At 41.7% G+C, this 21,969-nt stretch overlaps 1 protein-coding gene across 3 annotated transcripts in view; it reads left to right on the top strand.

Moving 5' to 3' along the window:
- The first annotated feature begins 2,918 nt into the window (after positions 1–2,918).
- Positions 2,919–21,969, top strand: part of Abca5 (ATP binding cassette subfamily A member 5) — a 69,024-nt gene continuing 49,973 nt past the window's right edge. For 2 of the 3 annotated variants that reach the window (XR_010055131.1, XM_063268503.1), the window contains exons 1-5: positions 2,919–3,144; positions 11,624–11,743; positions 12,893–13,097; positions 14,240–14,401; positions 20,901–20,989. Coding sequence is in view for 2 of the 3 variants with exons in the window: in XM_063268503.1 (XP_063124573.1) it covers positions 11,642–11,743; positions 12,893–13,097; positions 14,240–14,401; positions 20,901–20,989 (558 nt within the window). In the remaining variant the exon portion in view is untranslated. The remainder of the gene's footprint in view (positions 3,145–11,623; positions 11,744–12,892; positions 13,098–14,239; positions 14,402–20,900; positions 20,990–21,969) is intronic. The other variant, NM_173307.1, reaches the window with a different exon arrangement.

Here is a 21,969-nt window from a genome sequence, read left to right as displayed (position 1 = left end):
TTGCACAGGGCAATCTCTTTCTTAACTTTTTTTTTTTTAATCTCCCTGTTTAGAGAAATAAAAGGGATAAAATGCTCGTTTCCCCCCTTGTGAAATAGGAACGATTGTGACAACAGTCATAGTATTGATAGCAAGAAAGAAAGAAAAAAAAAAAAAACCAAACTGGAAATTACCGTCAGCACTCATTCCTTTGGCTGCCTCCCTAGAAGCCATCTAGGACCATTGATCTCTCCTTGAGTCATTTAACAACCACTTCAGCCAGAGTTGCTATGATAGTCAAGGACTCTGGCGTTACAGATGTCTGACTCTTTGTCTATGTCGATAGCCTAGTCTGATTTTATTTTTTTGTTACGCATTATGCTAAACCAAGATTTTCCCTTTGAAAAGATGTCAAATCTTTAGAGCTATTCTAGAAGGCACATGCCTTCTCTTGGCTCCTCTCCTAACTTTCAGAAGTGGCAAATAATGTTTAGTCAGATTTTAAAATGGTGCACATTGTTCCCAAACACTATTAATGTGAAATACTATACTATGCCCGTTAGACACAAAGTTGTTATAATGATGACAGTTATTGTTCTCTCGCTGTGGGGAGACACCTTGAAAAAGACAATTTATGAAAGGAAGCATTTAACTGGGGTCTTGCTTATGGTTTTGGAAGGTTAGCCCGTGACCATCATGGTGGAAGTGTGGCAGCCGGCCTGCAGGCATGGCACTGGAGCATTCTCTGAGACCTCACATCCGGTCTTTCCGTTACAGGCGGAGTGAGAGAGTACACTGAGGTTATCGTGGGCTTTTGAAACCTTGAAGCCTGCCCCACTGACACACCCCCTCCATGAAGGCCTCACCTCCCAATCCTTCCCCGGACTGCTCCTCCGACTGCGAACCAAAAATTCAAATCTACGATCCTATGGAGGCCATTTTCTTTTGCCCCACCTCAAATGATTCAGTAATCTTAATTTTAGCAAGATGGCCTAGGGGGGAAAAATCCATTTAAACCAATCTTTGGTGTCTAGCAAGCAAAAGCAGTGACACACATTGTTCATCAGGTTGTAAGTTAATATTCTATGTAGCAGGATTCTTTCTCTTACTCCACGTCAAATATTGTTGAGAACTGTGGCCCACTGTCAGTTTCCTAGAGCCATTGCGCTTCTTAAACAACAAGCTGGAACTCCTACGATCTGTGAACTCCCAAGTGGTTCATTTGTCTATCCAGTCTATTAATGAGATGTGGGGATTTCGGTTGCCGCCATGACGACCAAGATGTGCGTATTGCTTGCTTCTATTTCCTAGATACAGAAAAGCAGAAAGAAACATCTTTCTCTTCAGCTGCTGTGGAAATTTAGGTCGACGTCGTCGTGGTGTGTCCAACGTGTTTACAAGATTCAAACGGTCTGGGAAATAGCTTGCTTAGAGGCAGTAAAATATGTCACAGCCCACAATTCATTTGCAGCAGTCTTTTTATTTAAAATATCTCCTTTGTGTTTTATGTTATTGTCACAAACCTGCAATCTTGTCCATTTTATGTTTATTCTCAGAAGTCTATAATTTTGTTGTCCATCTTATAAGTTATGTATGTGTCTGCATGTATGTATTGCTGGGGATTGAAACCAGGACTGTGTGCATTCTAGGCAAGCAGTCTGTCACTGGACTACAAGTCCAGTCCTATAATATAATTTTAATATTTTCTGTTTCTACAGGTAAAATTTTGTTGGGTGAGTGGGGATATTTTGTGAAGATAAAAATATTTACATACTCTTTCTTGTAGGTGTTTTCTCCCATTCATAGTATTATTAATAATATTTACCATAGTCTATGTTTAACGAAACCTGAAATTTTAAATCGGTGTAAGAAAAAGGTCTTAACTTCAGGCTTTATGATGCAGCTTAGAGATTGGAATGTAAGACAGTGAAAGGGATAATATGGTGTCACCAGTGGGGTGTCAAGAGGAAAAATATCATTTTGTCAGGATGATGAGAAGTGCAAATATATTCACTGTATAATAGGGAACACATACATGCAGGCAAAATGCCCACCTGTATAATAAAGCAAAACAAAGTCTACAGACTTTGTTTTAAATTTGAGGAGTACACACACATACACAAAATATGTATGAATGATGTTCACTTTCACAGAGCTGAAAATGTGGGACTGGGGACTGCATGCACAAGACACATTCAAGATCAAGCCAGCAAAAATTCCAGCACGAATGGTTGTGTGTGTGTGTGTGTGTGTGTGTGTGTGTGTGTGTGTGTGCGCGCGTGCGTGCACGCATGCGATGAATTGGCAATCTGTGACTTCTGGCTAAGAAAGGGTCAGTTTTCTTCAGGGATGTGTAATTTTGGTATTGTGAACCTTAATTTGCAATACCTTTGGCCATTGTTTCTATCACTTTGGGTAACGACACTCCAGACATCAGTTTGCATTTTAAGTAAAAATTAAGTATGGTATATAGTCTCTGCCAGAAGTCAACACTTGCAGATTCTTAAGAGGATATTTAAAGGAACCGAAAGGATGTGCAGATTCTCAGTCTGAGGCTGGAGAGGGGAAGGCAGTCTCTACAGAAACAAGACGCTGCAGCAGGAGGGAAAAGGAGTGGCAGAGACTTTCATCAGCTCTTTAAATTGAAGAAAACAGGAGGGTGAAGAACCAAGGCTGCACTTCAGGAGGCGACAGGAGTCTCCTCAAACCCCTCGAGCCTCGGTCGAGAGTGCGGCGAGCTTCCCAGGAGGCTCTGAGCACCTGAACTAGAGTTAGCAGGACCGGTCAAGTTCGCTGAAGACCCGGCTTGCTCACCTCCGCCGGAGCCCCGCCCACCCGGAGCCCCGCCCTCAAGCGCGCTCGGGTCTTGAGTTCCAGGAGCAGGCGCGTGACGGACGCCCCGCCCTCAGGTGCATACAGGGGCAGGCAGGGGGCGTGGCTCCGGCGGCTCGCGCAGCTCTCTCTGCATCGCCGGGCGGCGGCGGGGACGCGCGCGCTCGGCCTCACGGACCGCTTCTCGGCGCAGGGTTTCGGAGCTCGATCATTTACCGCGGTCTCCGCTGGTGAGCTCGCGGCTTGGGCCCGCTGCGGCTGCGACGGCCGGGTGAGGAGAAGCCAAGGCCCGCGGCGCTCGAGGCCGCTCGCCATTCGCTTCAGCGGAGAGAGGTGACGCGGCGGCGGGGACGCGGGGACCCGGGGGACGGCGGGGATGGCCGAGCCGCTGGGGGCCGAGGAGAGGGTGTGGCGGGCCGCGGGGAGCCCGAGGATGCTGGCGGGTGGTGGGCGCTGACGGGGACCCCCATGGCCGGCGACATTCTCTGAACTTCGAGAGAGGCAGAAGGGGAAAAAAAAAGGACAAACCGAAATTAAATAAAAACCCAAACCAAACCGAAGTCAGTTTTCCTTCCGAGGGCTCAGGAGCGTCGCCCTGCTTGTGGGGCAGATGGGTTAGCGGATCATGTGTGACCAGAGGAGTTGGGGTGAGAGGAAAAGCCGCAGAGCTCGTGACATGGTTTTGGGGTTGAAAATATCTGAATTCCCCAAACATAACTAACGAAGATTCCCGGGCGCGGAAAGGTTTCTGGGAGGAGGAGAAAGCGAGGTCCATGGTGGGCAGCGGCCTCTGTTTGGGGCGATCGGAGTTAAGGGTTTTTCGTTCCAGCTCTCTAAAGCTTGGCTTTTACGTTTAAAAAGAATCAAGTCTGAGGACAAAAATTAAGGACATTCTAGAGCCCAAGATGAGGTTAGATCCTGGCTCAGGGCCAGGGTCAGTATTACTTCATCTTGACAGCCAGCCCTGAGGTTGGAGATGGTACTCTAGTTGAGGCCCTGTGGGAAATGGGTCTTAAAGGGGTTAAATAACTTTATTAAGGTCCTAGTTGGGGAAAAAAAAACGAGGTGCTGAGATTCTTTCTCAGAGAGTCCAGACTCTTTAATCCTGGTGCTTTTCCCACTGTGTTTTATGTTTATTTTTGCCCAGAGATCGTTTTTTATGTATCGTCAGAGAAGACTGAATAGATGAGAACATTATTAGAACACTTTGTGTGTATTTACCCTGGAAGCAGACCTAAGTGACAGTGATCTATTGTTATTTTGTCCTTTTTTTTTTTTTCTTTCCAGAGCTGAGGACCATACTTGGGCCTTAAGCGCTCTACTTCTGAGCTAAATCCGCAACTCCAACAGAGATCTTTGAACGTGGGCCTTTTAGTCGGTTGCGCTCTTGAGAATGCAAAACTTCTAGTTATATTAAACACAGGGAAATCTATTAAATTTTGTACAAATTTATCGACATGTTCGTTCCATGCTTATTGCCTTTTACGTTCCGGATAATAATTTTCTTCCTCAAGTTCCTAGATGAATATAGTGTGTAATGCCTGACGCTGAGTTTAATTGAGGGAGTAATTATATAAAAGCAATCTGTAATAATGTAAATTGTAGTCTTCACTAGTGGGTATATCAGACGGGAAATAGTCTCAAGTGTAAACTTGAGACCTTTATACAGTGCAAACTTATGCTTTTATAAATATTACACATAAGAAAGGCTATTAGCTAACTTGCCATCCTTTGTCTCCAGCAAGACGCACTGTTATAAAATTTAGGTTAAACTTGATTGGCATTAGTATTTTGTTTTGTCATGTTACTGCTTCCAGTGGAGTTTTAAAACATCAGTGAAGAAAGCGTTTAGGATGCCTTCTGTTACATTTAAAGGTTTATTATATCCATTGCGAAGCCGGTAAAGTGGTTGGGTAGGTTTTTCTTCCAACGCCTTGCTGTATAGTTTAGCAGCTCTTTTCAGAAAATTAAATCTCAGTTTAAAAGTATAGTTAAAACCGGATCGCCATCTCTAGGGGGAATGGAGTCTCTAGGCTGCCACGCACAGTGTTTAAAATGTAAGTTGTTGGAGGCACAGATGTGAGTGGATGGAATGGTGGAGGCATCCCTTTGGATTGTTTCTGTTTTCTCAGTGAGGTAGGAATCCCATCCCAGTTTGGAAGTGATGTTAGCTCTGGAGTTGTAGGAGTTTTGAGGATTGGGGAAGTGAAGGGACTTGTAAAGTGTGAGCATGGGACAGTGAAGCATCTCCCTCCCTCGGGTGTAAAGGTACAGAGGGGAGTGGAGTTGACAACTTGGGGTGCACAAAATCAGTGCTTCATTTTGCATAAAAGGCGTTTCATAGTCTGTTGTCCGTTTCACCTTTACATTGCTGTCTAGGGCGTACACCTGTGCCCTGCCACATTCCAGGGTGTCGTCTGCCTCTGCTGTGCTTCGAATAGATCTCTACTTTATTTTCCACAGATCAAGTCCTTTGGGAATTCAGCGTCTCCATAGTTTTCTCTCCCCTTAGAAATTCTTTTCTAACTCTTTTCCTCAACTGTAGTTACAATATTACATTTAATTTGGTTTACATTAAGTTAGTGATAGTAAGATCCTTTTTTCGTTTTTTCTGTTTTGTGCAGACATTCTTTAGAGAATGTTAGAAAAGCGACCTGCTTTTCCCACTTACGCCCAACCTTCTATAACTGATAGAAGGAATTAGTGAATCTTTTTTGGATGAAGAGTAAGGAAGTCAATCTCTTAGACCTTGCAGACTGAGTAGAATCTGTCTCAGCTTAAATTTGCCTTCGCACGTCCCAGACCACACATGCATGAAGCAGCATGGGTATATTTCCAACACAGCTTCATACGATGTATGGAGACCCTGAGATTTGAGTTTTGTATTTTTCACCTGTCACAGTTAATGCTATTCGGTTTTTCTCCTCCAAAACCTTAAAAACTGTGGATATCTGCTAGGTAAGTGGATCTCTGGGAGTTGACAGCCAGCCATCAAGGGCTTGGCAGGGAAAGCTGGTCTCATTCCCCTCCCCCACCTGCACACATTGTTAACTCTTGGATGGTGGCAGAGCAAGGTGAGGGCCAGACACTATGGCCTCTTGAATCTTAACTTTCAGACCCTTCATCTGTAAGGACTCCCAGGAACAGGCTTGAGAAAGGAGCCTGTGTTGAGATAATTAGCAGTGGTGGGTCAGCAAAGCAAATAGAAAGAAGACACGGAGTTTCCACTGAGGGTCTTATGGGTTAGGGTCAAGATGAAGTGGTGCCACAGTGTGTTAAGTAATCACAGGTAGATGTACTCAGTGTGAAGGGCAGTAAAGCAGAGGTGATTGTCTCGGCTTGAGTTGGCCAGAAGTGACCTCAGTCACCTTTTGGAAATACAGAACATATTTTCAGTTGAGAGCTGTTCCAAGAATCTCAGATGTGCTAAGAAGATCATCGAGCACATCGTATCAGTAAATAGCTCTGAATGTAAACATTGCTCTTTTTTTTATATGAAATAATCTTACTTCATACTTCATAGAAGTAAAACATGGATTTAAAAGTGGGCACTACATAATATTAATTTCAAGGTGATTTTACCTCTTATGAAATAAAATGGTATTGTTTATTCCAAAGTACTTGATGCATTGTTGCTAAAAGTGCTTGACAGAGGTAATGGCAATTTTAGATAAGTTAGAGTTTTTTTTTTTAAGTGAAGAATCTCATAAAAGCACATTTTAAACAAAGGCAATTAATCAAACAGTAGGATTCTCTTACCTTTAAAAATACTTTATAACTTTCAAGTTTTTATAACTTTCAAGTTTCTTAGTAAACATTCTTGGTCCAGTGAGATGGCGTAGTAGCTGAATGCACTTGGTGGCCAAGCCTAAAATTCTTGACTTCGGCCCCTTAAGCCCACATGAAGGAGAGAACCAGCAACACACAAACACGCAAACATTCACATATAGCAAATACATAAGCATACACACATAATAAATAAACAGAGTCTTGTAATTTTTTCTGATTTTCTGGCACTTGGCTTGTGAAATGCTTTACTTTTAACTTGATTACTTCTATATTAGGGAAGGAAGGTTTCTTTAGTAGACTTTTAGATTTTCTTTGATGCCTCGTTAGTGTCCTTGTCACTACTGTCAGGCTTTACTAATGTGAATGGATAGAAGCTCAGAAACGCTGAAATGTAATACTTTCCATGCATTTAGACCTGCTCTGCGGTTAGGAAGTCCTGTAGTCATGACCAGTCATCACAGCCATCCCCGTGTGTGCATCTGCAACGGACTTTGTACTTCACTGTTCTCTCCTCTCTGTTCTTTGTCGTCATTCTCCTTGATTCTGGCGGAGTCTCCTGATTCAGTTTTACTTGGGTTTTATCATTCATTTGTCTTTGGCCGCCAACAACACTGTTTATAGAGTCTCTGTCTCTGCTAGTTTCATCTCTGTCAGTTTCCTTTATTTACCCTGTTGTTCTTCCAATAATATGACCCTGTATTGGGTCTACTGTGTTTACATGTAGTATTGATCAAGATCTATAATTAATCACTTGGCTTGTACCAGGATTTCAATTTTGCATGTACCCATTCATTTAGTCGTTTTTAAGGACCCCAAGTAGGCACCGGAATTGTTTTACAAGTGGCAAATGGAGACAAAACAGTCCAGTAACTTTTCTAACATTTCACAGCTGTGAAGTGACAGAGGCAGAGTTCATCTTGGTGAATTTGATTGTAGAGGTCGCCTTCTTAACCACTATGCTGTTCCACGGCTTCAAGCACAGGTCATCGCTATATTGGTTGATTTTGGTGCTTTTGTTGGGTTGGTTAAGATGCTTTTGGTTGAAAAAAAATAATGGGAAGATATTAGAGCACTACCCCAAGGAAGAAAACCGTATGAGCATCTTAAGAATTTCTTATTAGGGATTGGAGCGATGGCTCAGCTGTAAAGATCACTGGCTGTTCTTCCAGAGGTCAGTTCCCAGCAACCACATGGTGGCTCACAACCATCTGTAATGGGATCCGATACCCTCTTCTGGTGTACATAAAGATAGCATACCCATATACATAAATACCCCCCCCCCCCAATCTGTCTAATTTCCCATTAGGAGAAAACCTAATGTCAGAAAAGTGAAGTTGTCATAAATGTCGTCTGTCTTTAAGGTAAATTCAGTTCCTGTGACTTTTTGGTCTGATCTCCTAATTAAAAATTCCAAAGTGCTAGAAGAAGCTATTAAAAATCCCATAGTGCTAGAAGAAGCTATAATAAATGCAACTCAAGGAGCAGTTGTAGGGAAGAAATGGAAATGGGGGTATATTTGTTATTTGTTGTGGATATTGACTGATGGGTGGGAAATTTGATTTAGGGGTTTTTTTTGTTAGTTTATTTATTTTGTTGTTGTTGCTGCTGCTGCTCTTCCTCCTCCTCCTCCTCCTCTTCACCATCATCATCATCATCAAAGACAGATATGTTCTCTTTATGTAGTCCTGGCTGACCTGGAACTCCCCGTGTGGACCAGGCTTGCCTCCAACTCTGCCAGACCTGCCCACCTCTTCTGGGATTCAAGGTATGGCTTATGTACTCAGCTTGGATTTAGTTTTGCTTTGAAAAGTTCTCACTAGATGTGAAGTGCGTAGCCAGGCTTGTGAACTCCGGACAAGAGGCTCAAATGTAAATTCAGGCAGCAGTCCAAAGAGGCAATAATAGTGAATCCAGCTGGAGGCTTTGGTATTTAAAAGTGGAGTGTTAAACATTCAATCTGAATTAATAACTGAGTGGTATTTAGTGAGCTGTGTTTTGGCAGAGAACGTGGGAATGTTTGCACTGAGTCGGTTGCTCTTTCTGTTTTGTAGCAAATTACCTTTGAAGGAATGCGTTTTTTCGTTTTATTTTTCCTTTGTCTTTTTATTATTATTATTTTGGCACAAAGATGATTGTCGTGTACTCTTGCTCGCTTTAGCTGTGCTGTTTCTAGTTCCTTCTTATACCTTTATAATACGGTATTGTTTTTCCCGTGTAAGGATTTACCTATCAGTGACAAAGGAAAATTGTAATTTCGTTGTTAATTTAAAGAGCTCTAGTCTAGTCACTTTTCTCTGCATATAAAAAGTTAACTCTCGATGAACATTTGCTCTGGAGAAGACAAATTGCTTCTAAAAAGTTCTTTGCTTTTTTTAATTGAAGTGGACAGGGTCAGAAGCTGGAACAAGTAGTCTTTGTTTTGGAGAGGACTCCCACCAGTGGCCTCCATTGCTCACGTTTATGTCAAACAAGGCAGTGAATGACAGTTGCTTTGGAAGGGGTAATGAGAAAACCTGGGGGGAGGGTTGTTTTATTTGTTGTTTTTGTTTGCTTTGTTTTATCAATTTTAACAGTTTTTTAATTAATTAATTAATTTTTAGGAATTATTTATTTTATGTGTATGAGTACACTGTCGCTGTCTTCAGACACACCAGAAGAGGGCATCTGATCCCATTACAGATAGTTGTGAGCCACCATGTGGTTGCTGGGAATTGAACCCAGGACCTCTAGAAGAGCAGTCAGTGCTCCTAACCATTGAACCATCTCTCCAACTCCCAGTTTTTAACAATTTCAATTCTTGAAATATATATTATATATATTATATATATTACACTTCAGTCATGTTTTTTCTTAGTTTCTTGCCCTTCCATCAAACTCCTTCCTAACAAGACCCTTCTTATTTTTATCTTAAAATAATAATAATAAAAAGACAGAAACAAAAACTTTTATTTTTGTGGTGCAACACATTTAATTAGGACTGCATGCCTGAGCAGGAGTGAAGTGGTGGGAGCTTTTTTAGTAAGGGAAACTTAACAGTGGCCACACCACTGAAGAATATGACGCCCCTCCCATTAACTGTTTATGGCTCCTCAGGGAGGGTTGTGGTCCCCCTAAGCTGATTGTCACACTATTCTATGGGCATAAACATAGTTATTTAGAAGGCAGTTTGAGACACACATCAGGTCCATTTAGCAAAACAACTGTAGTAGTTTCCCTCTGGGACCCAAGATTTCCCTAGGCTTTTGATGGGTTTACAGTATCAGGTGTACATTCCCTTCTGGTGTGGGTTTCAAGCCGGTTAGAAAGTGATTGCTTACCGCTGGAGCAGGCTTGCCACTCACGCTGCACCAGTTATGCCATTGAGGCCTTGTTTGGCTCGCATCACGATAGGGTTGCAGTTAGGGTCTGTAGCTGAGTGATTTGACAGTTTTACCCCTGCACTGTGAGGGCCAGCCATCAGCAGGGGTGGGGGTGGGGGTGGGGTGAGGGTGGGGTTGGAGGTGGGTGGGAGGGTGTTCCAGGCTAGTTTCAAATTGATTTCTCTATGTCTCCTAGAAGATCACTACCTACTTTGAAGTTTTTGTCAGATAATTCTAAAATTTGTGGGTAGGACTGTAGTCCCTCAGATCTTAGCCAGCGAACTCCTGTCTTTCAGCAAACACCACTTGCTGCTCTGTGTGCCAGACTGAAGCCAAGTAGATGATTCCTTCCCATGGTATGAGAGTTGTCCAGAGCAGCCAAACCTACAGTAAGAGCAGAGCACATGCAAATGTGTCACCTTCTCCACGTCTGAGTTTATCTCTGACCTATGGCAGGCTTTAATTCCACGCCTATCTTGCCACTTTCGTGTTGATTCTTAGTTCAGATTTTAATTGATTAACTAACTTATCAATCATTTTTGCTGCTCAATTATGGCTGTGTAAAATAAGGACTTTTTAGTGTGGCGTTGATCACTCTGATCCACAGAGAGTCATCTACCACTTCACAAATAAATAAATAAATAAATAAATAAATACATACATACATACATACATACATACATACATACATACATACTTTTTTTTGGCTTATTAAGCTGGACTTGTTTGAAGTTTTGGTCTGACAGCACCATCACAGTTTGAAGGCAGAGGCTGTGCCCTTATGGGTCCTGCAATACTGGGATATACTGGCCATTTGCCAAGTAATTTGGGGTTGTTTGAGATAGGAAGAAGCTTGTTCTCAATTTTGTGGAGGATGTTGACAGCTTCCTTTGGTAGGCTGTGGAGGTGTTCAGTTTGGGCTGTAAGTTTCTCCCCACATTCTGTGAACACGTCTTCAGTTGAAGTGTGCATTCCGGAGCGCCTCATTTTACTTTATCTCCCTGTTTTCTCCTCCCCTCTGGCTGCTGTTTTGGTCCTCTCATGAGTTTCACTGTGCCACTTAACGTACGCAGTGATCACTCCTCAGGAGCCAGTGGCAGGAGAGCAATGTACAAAGAGTAGACGGTGGGGAAGACTAGGAATTGGCCCAGCCTGCCAGGACTGTAGCCCTGCCAAACGGAGAGGATGCTTGAGTTTTGCTGCATTAGGCTTTCATTGCTATAGTGGGTGTGGTACTGCCACCAAGGGGAGTTTTCAGAAGGACAAGGACAAGAATGGAAGGAATAAAAACAAAGTTGACACTTCCACATCTCCTTGAGTACTGAGACTAACTTGTCCTGGAGTCAGAATTATAAGTTAAATTCTTAAGAGTTTCTGTCTTGGTGCCCACCTCTCATGTGGTCAGTTTGAGGGATCCCAAAAGAGAAACTGTGGCAAGCTCACTGCTGCCAGGGGCTGTTTCAGATTCTGGTGTAGCCCTGTTTCACATGTCGCTGTACACCCTGCGCACCACAGAGGCTCTGACGGGTTCTGTACAGGCAGGGAAATGGCTTGCAGACTACTCAACCTCATTTTACCTGGGAATGAAAAACATGAATATTATTGCCATTAGATAGCACACGTGATTTACTGTGTAGTTCATGGTTTATTTGTTTTCCTTTTAGTAAGCTGACCTAGAAAACATGGCTACTGCAATTAGGGATGTGGGCGTTTGGAGACAGACCAGAACACTTCTTCTGAAGAATTACCTCGTCAAATGCAGGACTAAAAAGAGTAGTGTTCAGGTGAGTTAAGAATGTTTGTTATCGTGCCTTATAGTTTGTTTTGCTTTGATGTGTTCTTTCAAGAGATAATTTTACTGAAAATATTTTTATTATACTTTTATTTTCTTGAGGTTTTTTAATAAAACAAAAGCATATTGTATTGTTCGTGATAGTGAGATAGGAAGGAGTGAGCAAAGGCTCCTGAATGTGTCCATGACTCCCCAGGTCGGTCCACTGCCAGCATCAGTGTGGAATGTCGGACCTTGGGCATGCATTTTCTCCCCGCTGCGGATGAAACCTCCAATATTACACGATTTTAAACCCCTATATTTTCCCACTTTATGGTCTCTGAAGTAAGTTGTCAAAGAATACTAAAATTATGTCACAAGAATTGTACTGTAGTGGAGAAGTCTTGGTAAGGAGAGTACAGAGTACAGCTAGGAAGCCAACGGACGAGAGTTCCAAGTACGGGTATCTCTGAAGCTAGCAAACCCAGCGAGCACAAGACAAAATACTATCCCATTCCTAGTACAGCGGGCCGGAAAGCTAATTAAGTATAGTTTTAGTGGTATAATCTTAGTAAGATAGTATTTTTTATTTGGAACCAGAGGGTTTTTCATTTATTTACTTACCTACTTATTTTTCTTATACCAAAGCCTTTCATTTTAATGATAATCTTTGTAGGGATTTGTTTTATAAGTTGCCTTAAGATTTTAAGAGTAGACATAGTGGGTAGTGGGTGTTTTCAATACAGTGTTTCTCCTTGAAACAGCCCTGCTTATCCTGGAACTGCCTTTGTAGACCAGGCTGGCCTCTGCCTCTCCAGTGCTGGGATTAAAGGTGCGCTCCACCACCGCCTGGCAGATATAGTGGGTCTTAAATCACCATTAAACATTATTTTCATGTAACTTTATTATGTAAGTTGCGTATTAAAACACTTCAGTAAAATCAAAATTGAGTTTTGATGTCATGTTGAAAACGATTGACTGTGTTTGGGTTGGCCGTGGTGTCCAACACAGCAGTCGTTCTAGGATAGGCCCGCCTTTACTTTGTACATGTGAGGCCCGCAGTGCTAACCCTTCTGTTACAGGTGCTATTTGCAAAACAGTCTTTACTCTTGCCATTATTCCTGTACATTGTAATCATTTTGTTTATTTGTGTTTATTGTAGGAAATTCTTTTTCCTCTATTTTTCTTATTTTGGCTGATATTAATTAGCATGATGCATCCAAATAAGAAATATGAAGAAGTATCTGATATAGAACTCAGCCCTATGGACAAATCCATCCTTTCCAACCTTATCCTGGGGTACACTCCAGTGACTAATACTACAAGCAGCGTCATGCAGAGAGTTTCTACCGATCATCTTCCCGACGGTATGGCAGTCTCCCAGTGTATTTACCTTACTTTATGCCTGTGTTGTATGTGTTTGTGTGAGTGTACATTCACATGTGTGCAGGGGCGCAGGGAGGCCAGAATAGCCCTTAGGATTTCTGGAGCTGGAATCACTGCAGTCCAGCGTGGTCGGCTGGGCTCACGTATGAGGGGAGAGTGAGATCACTCATCTGAACATACACGGATAATGAACAGTTAGAGGCCTGTCCCCCGACCACAAAATCTGGAGCTTTCGTAGTGAGGTCAACTTAATGCATGTAAAACTGCACAAGGACATATTTTTAAAAAGAGTCTGAATTTACGTGATAGAACGGCTTCACAGCTTTCTGCATTTGCCTTCTGAAGAGGAATAAGCAGTATTAGGTATGAGTAATGGTTTTTATTCAGTTTTATTGCAGAGCTTGCTGACCTACATCTTGGGGTGCTCAGCTGTGGGTCATAGGTCACAGATAGTTGAGGTAGAGGACACCTATGAAGACGGTTCAACCCACATTTACTTTTTTTTTTTTTTTTTTTTTTGGGGAACTTGGTTGAGTGATTCTTGAACATGAACCTTGTAGATAGTGTAAGCCCGTCAAAAGCTGGACATGCCAAGAAGAATTTTCTCCATAGAAACAAATATTTAAAAATAAAACTTTAATTGTTAGGAGTTATTTTACTTTGAAGCAGGTAATTGAATTATATTATTTTTATAATTTCATTTATGTCTGAAATCTTATAGACTTTAAATGTATACCTAGCATGTTCAAGGACAGAGGTTTATTTCAGTACCAAAACCTCCTAAAAATTAAAGGTATATGATATCAAACTATGCAGCGTTAGAATATAGAATTAGAATATGTTACAATGTATTGATATTTCAAATAGCATATTTTGATGAAATATCCTCCATATTGTTTTATATTTTACTGTACTATAGACACAGATCATATATTATCCAATCATGGTTTATGTAATCAGGTCACACTTTAGTGTCTGTAAAGTAATGCTGCTTATTGCTGTCTGTCGTTATTCCCTTTGTGCTTATCATTCTCTATGAAGTTAGTGAGACGAGGCAGTGGCGAGGCATCCGCTAACCCACTGTGCTGTAGCGTGAGTTCATCACACCGTCTTCATGTTACAGTTCTAGTTACTGAAGAATACGCCAGTGAGAAGGAGCTGCTGGCATCCAGTTTGTCTAAGCCCAGCAACTTCGTGGGTGTGGTTTTCAAAGACGTCATGTCCTATGAACTGCGGTTTTTTCCTGATATGGTTCCAGTGTCTTCTGTTTATATGGATTCAAGAGGTAAATAACTTTATCTAGTCACTGAACTCAGGGTTAAGTGCATTTCTTTATACTCAAAATAAGATGGTGTCCAGTGTTGACATTTTCAGCTGTACTTATTTTTAGGGAAACTGTCGTGTGCAGCAAAATAAATTTAGGAGTGAGGTTGGATGTGGTGGCATCCACCTTACTGACAGGCAGCTTTCTGTGTGTTCAAGGCCAGCCTGGTCTACACGGTGAGTTCCGGGCCATCTGGGGCACATGGCAAGACCCTGTATCCATAAATAAAAATTGTCTATGCACGTATATCCAAATGTCTTTGTACATTATGTGTATGTTCTATAAAATAACCATAATATAATTTTAATACACTTACGTAAATGCCATTTATATTTAAAAGACAAAATTGAATCTTTCATTATATGTCTTTCCAAATACAGTTTTCCTGCATGTAACCACTCTCACTATTGTATGATATAAATGTTTAAAATCTCAATGTCTACTACCAATGAAATTTCTTGTTTACATTTGAAACATAGAAAACTGTTGTTAAAACCCATGCAAAGACAATATCAACTGTTTATTGTACAATATTATAGTCAACTTTATTAAGTATGGGAAGTTTTTCCTTTATTCTAAAGTCTTATGTGGAAAATTCTTATTTCTTTTTATGAATTTGAATTTGCTTATGTGTCAGATGCTTTGAGATGGGCACCGTGGAATAGTTTATCCTAAACCATAGAAGCAGTTTGTTTTTATTTTCTATTTATGAATATTCATTTTGCCTGTTTGTATGTATGAGCATCAAGTGCATGCCTCGTGCCCACAGACAGGATTATCAAGTGGTTGTGAACCACTCACTGGGAATTGAACCTAGTGTTTGTTTGTCCTTCCTTCCTTTCTTCCTTCCTTCCTGTCTGTATTTTTTGCATTATTTATTTAAAAGAATTTTAAAACTTAAATATATTAAATGTTGTTATATTTTATATTTATAAATTAAATATATTAAATGTAAAAATTAAATAATGTTAAATATATCCTTCCCCCTCCCAAGTTTGTCCAGGATTTTTTTCTCCTCTACCCTCTCAACTCTAAGTTCTTTCTCACAAAACAAACCAAAAGCTCAATTCAATAACAAAATGCTCAAAACCTAGAAAATACACCACTCAAAAAGCAAAAATAAACAAAAACCTCCAAAACTGTATCTAATAAAAGTGCACACACACAAAACCCTGTGGAGTCTTCATTATTTGCTGGTCAAGTCTTCCTGAACATGAGATCCGTTCTGTAGAGGTTGTTATATCAGTGTCATTCCATTGAAGAAAACTGATTTCCCCTCTCCCAGCAGATATAAACGACAGTTCCATTATCCTCGTGGGTAGCTTTATATACATTCATTCCTCTTTAGAGGAAATATAACAAAATAAAATATCAGGTAAAGCAAAACTACCACCTTGAAGTCAGACAAGACAGACCATCAGAGGGAAAAGAGCCAATAAAGGGCACAAGAGACCCACTCACTCATAAGCTCAGGAATCCCATGAACACCAAACTGGAGCCATAGTGTAAGCTCAGAGGCCCTCGTGCAGAGGCACAGGCTCTGTACCTGCTGCTTTAGTCTCTGTGAGTTCATATGAGCTTTGCTTATACTGACTGGGAAGCCATATTTTCTTGGTGGCCTCCATTCACCTCCACTCTTACATTCTTTTTACTTTTTTGTTTTTTAACTTCTTCACTTTATATCCAGCTCACTGCCTCCCTCCCCATCACTCCCTCCTACAGTTTTTACCCCCACTCCCTCCCCTTCTCCTCTGAGTGGTCCCCTTTGCTGTCCCCCATCCCCTGGCACATCAAGTCTCTGCCAGGCTGAGCATCCACTCCCGGAGGCCATACAGGCAGTCAGCTAGAAGAACATATCCTACATACAGGCAACAGCTTTTGGGTTACACCCCTCCCACTTCCCCTTCCCCCCGCCTGCCCAGCTCCAGTTGTTTAGGACCCACATGAGGACCAAGCTGCACATCTGCTACCTATGAGCAGGAAGGCCTGGGTCCAGCCCGTGTATGTTCTTTGGTTGATAGTGCAGTCTCTGAGAGCCCCAAGGGTGCAGGATAGTTGATGCTGTTGGTCTTCCTGTGGACTTCTTATTCCCTTGGGGGCTGCAATCTTTCCTTCTGTCCTTCCACAAGAGTCCCCAAGCTCCATCCATTGTTTGGCTGTGGGCGTCTGCATTTGTCTGAGTCAGCTGCTGGGTGGAGCCTCCCAGAGGACAGCCATGCTAGACTCCTGTCGGTAAGCATAGCAGTATCATTAATAGTGTCAGGGACTGGGGCTGGGGATTTAGCTCAGTGGTAGAGCGCTTACCTAGGAAGCGCAAGGCCCTGGGTTCGGTCCCCAGCTCCGAAAAAAAGAAACAAAAAAAAAAAAAATAGTGTCAGGGACTGATGCTTGCCCATGGGATGGGTCTCAAGTGGGGCAGTTATTCATTGGTCATTCCCTTGGTCTCTGCTACACCCCCGTCCCTGCATGTCTTATAGACAGGGTAAATTTTGGGTGGAAAGTTCTGTGGGTGGATTGGTGTCTCTGACACTCCACTGGGCTTCTTGCCTGGCTACGGGAGGGGACCTCCCTACTGCTGTGAGTCACAGCTATTGATTCTTGGCCACCTCCCTTATCTCAAGTCTCTGTCTCATCCTGGAGATGCCCTGCCAGCACCCCCAACACTCCCATTCCACCCCCCCACAGATTTTCGTTCTTTCCCAGGCCATCTGGCCATCCCCCACTGTCTCCTCTTCCTCAGGCTCCCTGAGCCCTGAGGGGATGGATTTGCTGGCGACATTTTATTTAGGACTGAGTGTTCTGAGGCCTCTGATTCTCTGTGTCATGGCTGGCTGTGGGCCTCTGTGTTCATTTCCGTCCACTGCAGGAGAAGCTTTTCTGATGATGGCTGAGTAAGCAGAGATCCACGAGTGTAGCAGGATTCCGTTAGTGATTACTTTACCACTGCATTTTGTCTGTCTGTTTTCACATCTGTACTATTTGGTTTTGCCCTAGGTCCCTGGGCTCCCTAGTCCCTGGTTCTTGCTTACTCAAGCAGTGTTGGTTATGGGTTCTGTCAAGTGGGCTATATGTCAGATCAGCTTTTGCTTGGCTGCTACCACAGACTGTGTGCCATCGTTGTCCTAGCATATCTTATAGGTAGTTGACCATTGTAGTTAAAGGTTTGTGGCTGGCTTGGCGCTCCCATTTTCTTTTTGGTAGCACGTAGAGAGCTGTTGTATAAAAGATGTGGAACATAGGGGTAAACGGTGCCTGGAGGCACCGGCTTGACCTCTCCGTGCTCAGTGGAGGAGTTTTCTTTAGCAGTGGAGCTTGGCTGTCTGTCAGTGTATGGAAAGCAACCCGTGGTTTTTGTAGCCAATAGCCTTAGCTGTTTGGAGATTCCTGTGGGGCCCTTTTGGCTAAAACTTAATTAGATGTAACCCGAACCTGGTATTGGATGCTTCATTTGGTGACAAGAGATGGCCTTCATATGTGTATATTTTTACTTTATTAGGTTTCCATACTACCCCTCAAATGTCCCTTAACCTTATCTGTCTCTCCCCATACTCCTTTCTTCATCCCCTTCTCCCCTTCCCATCCCTACTTGATCTGCTACTCCCCCCTCATCAATATAGTCATATATTTCCCTTTTCTCTGAGATCTATTCATTACCTCTAGTCCCTTATTTATACCTACATCACATGGTTCTATGGATTGTGGCTTGGTTGTCATTGACTTCACTGCTAATATCCACGTATAAGTAAATCCATTCCATAAAACTGGATCTGCAGTCCCTCATTCAGGGTGATTTTTTTTTCTAGTTGCATCCATTTTCCTGCACATTTTATGATGTCTTTCCCCCCCAATGGCTGACTAGGAAGTACGCCATTGTGTAGATGTACCACATTTTCTTTATCTAGTCTTCTGTTGAAAGGCATCTAGGTTGTTTCCAATTTTGGTTATTACGAAGAGAACAAAGAGCCTTGGCATGGTTGGGCAAGTGTCTCAGCGGTAGGATGAAGTATCCTTGGGGTATATGCCCAAGAGTTGGATAGTTGGAGGTTGAAGTAGATCAATTTCTCTCTTCCTGAAGAGTAGCCACAGTGATTTCCATAGTGACAGCCTCACCACTGAGCCATCTCTCCAGCCCTAGAAAGATGACTTATAAATAATTATGATTATAATGACTTTTCATCTTTATTCATTTACTGTCTGCCAGGGGCCTGCCTGCCTTAGGGGCTGACGTAGGACACAGCATGGGACACGGGCCAAAAGACTGATGATCTCCAGCCTTGTAGAAAACTTAACTCACTCCTTCTTCCTCTTCTGTGCTTCATTAAGCACTGGGGAGATTTAATTCTTTGTCTTTCATTTACTTTATAATTCTCTGCACCTGAATAAGTGCTGGAAAACTTAACTCTTACTTTATAAACTTACTTTACAATCCTCTGGCAATTAGCATATGGTGCATAGCAGCCAGGAACATTGTAGACTGATTCCTAAGGCTCCTGTCTCTCTTGCCTCCTCTTCTTCTGCTGGCCAGGCAAGAGGGAGGCTTGGGGCAATTAACTTTTAGTGAACTAGGAAAAGAAAGTCATGCTCTCAGAAAGAAAAACTTTTACCCAGGCACTATGCCCAGAAACACACACACTTATACATACACACTATTTACATGTCTTTGTTGGGCCCAACCACCTGTCCCATCCACTCCACAAGTATTCGGTGGATAGAGCAAAGCAAAAGCCTCTAGGAGCAGGTTTCATTGAGCAGGCGCCAGTGCAGAAAGAACTTATTCTGGATGAAAAATAAGCTCCAACCTTTATTGCTCAGAGAAAGTAATTTATCTACCTTTTTATTGAGTATGAAAAAGCCCTGTTCTTGTCAGTAAGAAGAAACCTGCTGTTAAGAAAAACCCTGTCTCATGGTAAGAAGCAGCCTGCCTGCTGTGTCTGCACTCTGTGCTCTCTGTGTTCTCTGTGTTCTCTGCTCTCTCCGCTCTTTGCTTTTATTGTCATTGTTCCTGGTTCTTGTACTTTTTCAGGACACGTGATCACATAGTATTCTAAACATCTTTTTTCAAACATTCACACGTTCAAACATAAATTCAAATCATACGTTGAATAAGAAGTTATGACAGAGATGTTTATGTGTGTTTCCATTAAGACTAGTTATCTAATTAAACATTCATTATTTGTCACTAGCTCTACAGGTTCATTAAGAGTTTAAAACAATAATTATTATGTCTTACTTAAGTTAGCACGGTTTTGGTCAAGAGGCAAATCATCTGCCTTGTGTCTCCTTAGTATTGAAGCTTTGTATAGATAAATCCAGTCAATATTTTATCTTTTGTCTTTGCACCTACAATAAATTGCCATTCCCAGTTTATGACCTTAGTTATTAGATAATGGTTTTATAGCTAGCCTAAAAAGAATGTTTTCTCTGATCATAAATCTATGTCAAGCCTGTTTTCTACCTTAGTGCAATTATCCTATGACATGTGAAGGTTTATAGAGCCCTTTCTATAGAAGGCACAAAATATACTTGTATAAATTTAGGAATTCTTTAGAACCATTATTAGGAATTCTGAAATCACCAATTTGTCTGCATAGCATTGCTACAAGAGAGTACATCTTCTTTGGTTTGCAGAAAAAAATGCCCAATAGGGTGGGCTATTGCCCAGGAATTATATTAATTTAATAATGACAGGAAAGACATAGCACCCGCAAGCATCAATTCTGAGATGAGATTTCTGAAGGCCCTGGAAACTAGATTTTCCATCACAGACCATGCGATGTGATGTCCTCTCCAGATGCCACTTGTATGCCTTTAGCCTTTCCTAGGTGGCTCCTGACAACCACCCAGTATCCTATCACATATAATTTTTGTTTCAAGTGGGGTATATTTTAAGTGGTGTGTGTGTGTGTGTGTGTGTGTGTGTGTGTGTGTGTGTGTGTTAGTTATGTGGTTATATATGTATGTATATACTTATGCTCATGACTGTGTGTAAATTCTGCTGCATCTGTGGTAGAAGTCAGAGGAAGCTTTCAGAAGTTTTCTTCTATTTTGTTGAGGCAGGATTTCTTCTGTTGTTTCTATTGCCTCCTGCTCCAGGCTAGCTGGCCCATGACTCTCTGGGCAGTTCTCCTCTCCCTCTGTCTCCCTGTCTATCATCCGTCTCAGCACAGGGATGCTTGGGTCACACATAACCACCACATCTGGCTTTCCGTGGCTTCATGGGTACAGCTTGGGTTGTCAGGCTTGTGTGGCAGGCACTGGCCCACTGTGCCAGTGCTTAACTTGTGTAATTTAGTCTGGGCATTCAGATCAATAGAAATCTTAACAGATCGCGTCTTTGAAGAATGGTACCAAGTTTACTTTGGTTCTGTAGAGAATGACTGATTAGGCTACTTTGGTAGCCTGCCATGCACGAAAGCACTTAGTATTGCAGACTCTGATGTCTCCTATTTTCTCCCCACAGCAGGCTGTTCAAAGTCATGTGATGCTGCTCAGTACTGGTCTTCAGGGTTTACAGCTTTACAGGCCTCAATAGATGCTGCCATTATACAGGTAAATGTAACAGGAAGAAAGCCAACCACATTTTAACAATTATTCCTGAATTCCTTAAAGTTCAATTTGGTTAATTAAAAATATAAATAATATGTAACTTATAATCATTTGAGAAAAAAGATAAAATGAATTTTTGAATCTTTTTTGGGTTTATGAATATGATTAACATACTAAATATTAATATATTTATTGATTATATGTAATTTTCTGAAATATTCTTATATTATGATATTATAATATCATAAATATTATATTATGAAGGCTCTGAGCTTTTAGACCTTTCCCCTTGAATACATATAAGTTAAAGAAGGTAGCTACTTTTATTATCTTAATTGTAGTGCTATGTTTTATTTTCTATTTCATAGGCATTTATCTCTTACTTATTAAACAATGTTTTTAAAGTTATGTTCTAATATAATTCATTACTGTCTAACCACCCTCCGAGACAGAACCTGGAATAAAGTAATACCAAGTAACTTTAGGACTGAATCACGGCAGAGGACCAGTTATGTCCTTCAGACTCCTAAATCTGTGCTTTAGTGCAGTTTCGCCTCTAAGATGGTTTATAAATTCTTCAATTACATTCTAAAGATATGACCTGCTTCAACATTTAACTCTTTAGAAAAATCAGCCTTAAGTTTTGTGCCTTAGGATTAGAACTGTGAGAATCACGTAGCACACTTCTCTATCTCCCCTTGGATCTGGGGGGGCGGTCCTAAAAGGTGTTTCAAGTTGAAATTGACTATAGAATATTTTAGCTTACAATATTGCATATGGCTGGGTGTGCCTTTAGTCCCAGCATTTAGGAGGGAGAGGTTGGTGGATCTCTGTGAGTTCAAAGCTGGCCTGGTCTACAGAGTGAGTTTTAGGACAGCCAGGGCTGCACAAAGATAAGCTTTGTCTTGAAAACAAACAGACAAAAAACCAACCAAACAACAACAAAAAGAAACGAATATAAACAGTCTTCTCTAGCAAACTCC

This window comes from Rattus norvegicus, chromosome 10 (genome assembly GCF_036323735.1).
Source record: "Rattus norvegicus strain BN/NHsdMcwi chromosome 10, GRCr8, whole genome shotgun sequence".
Classification (NCBI taxonomy): Eukaryota; Metazoa; Chordata; class Mammalia; order Rodentia; family Muridae; genus Rattus; species Rattus norvegicus.
Note: the sequence above shows the minus strand (reverse complement) of the source record. Positions and strands in the feature narration are given on the sequence as shown.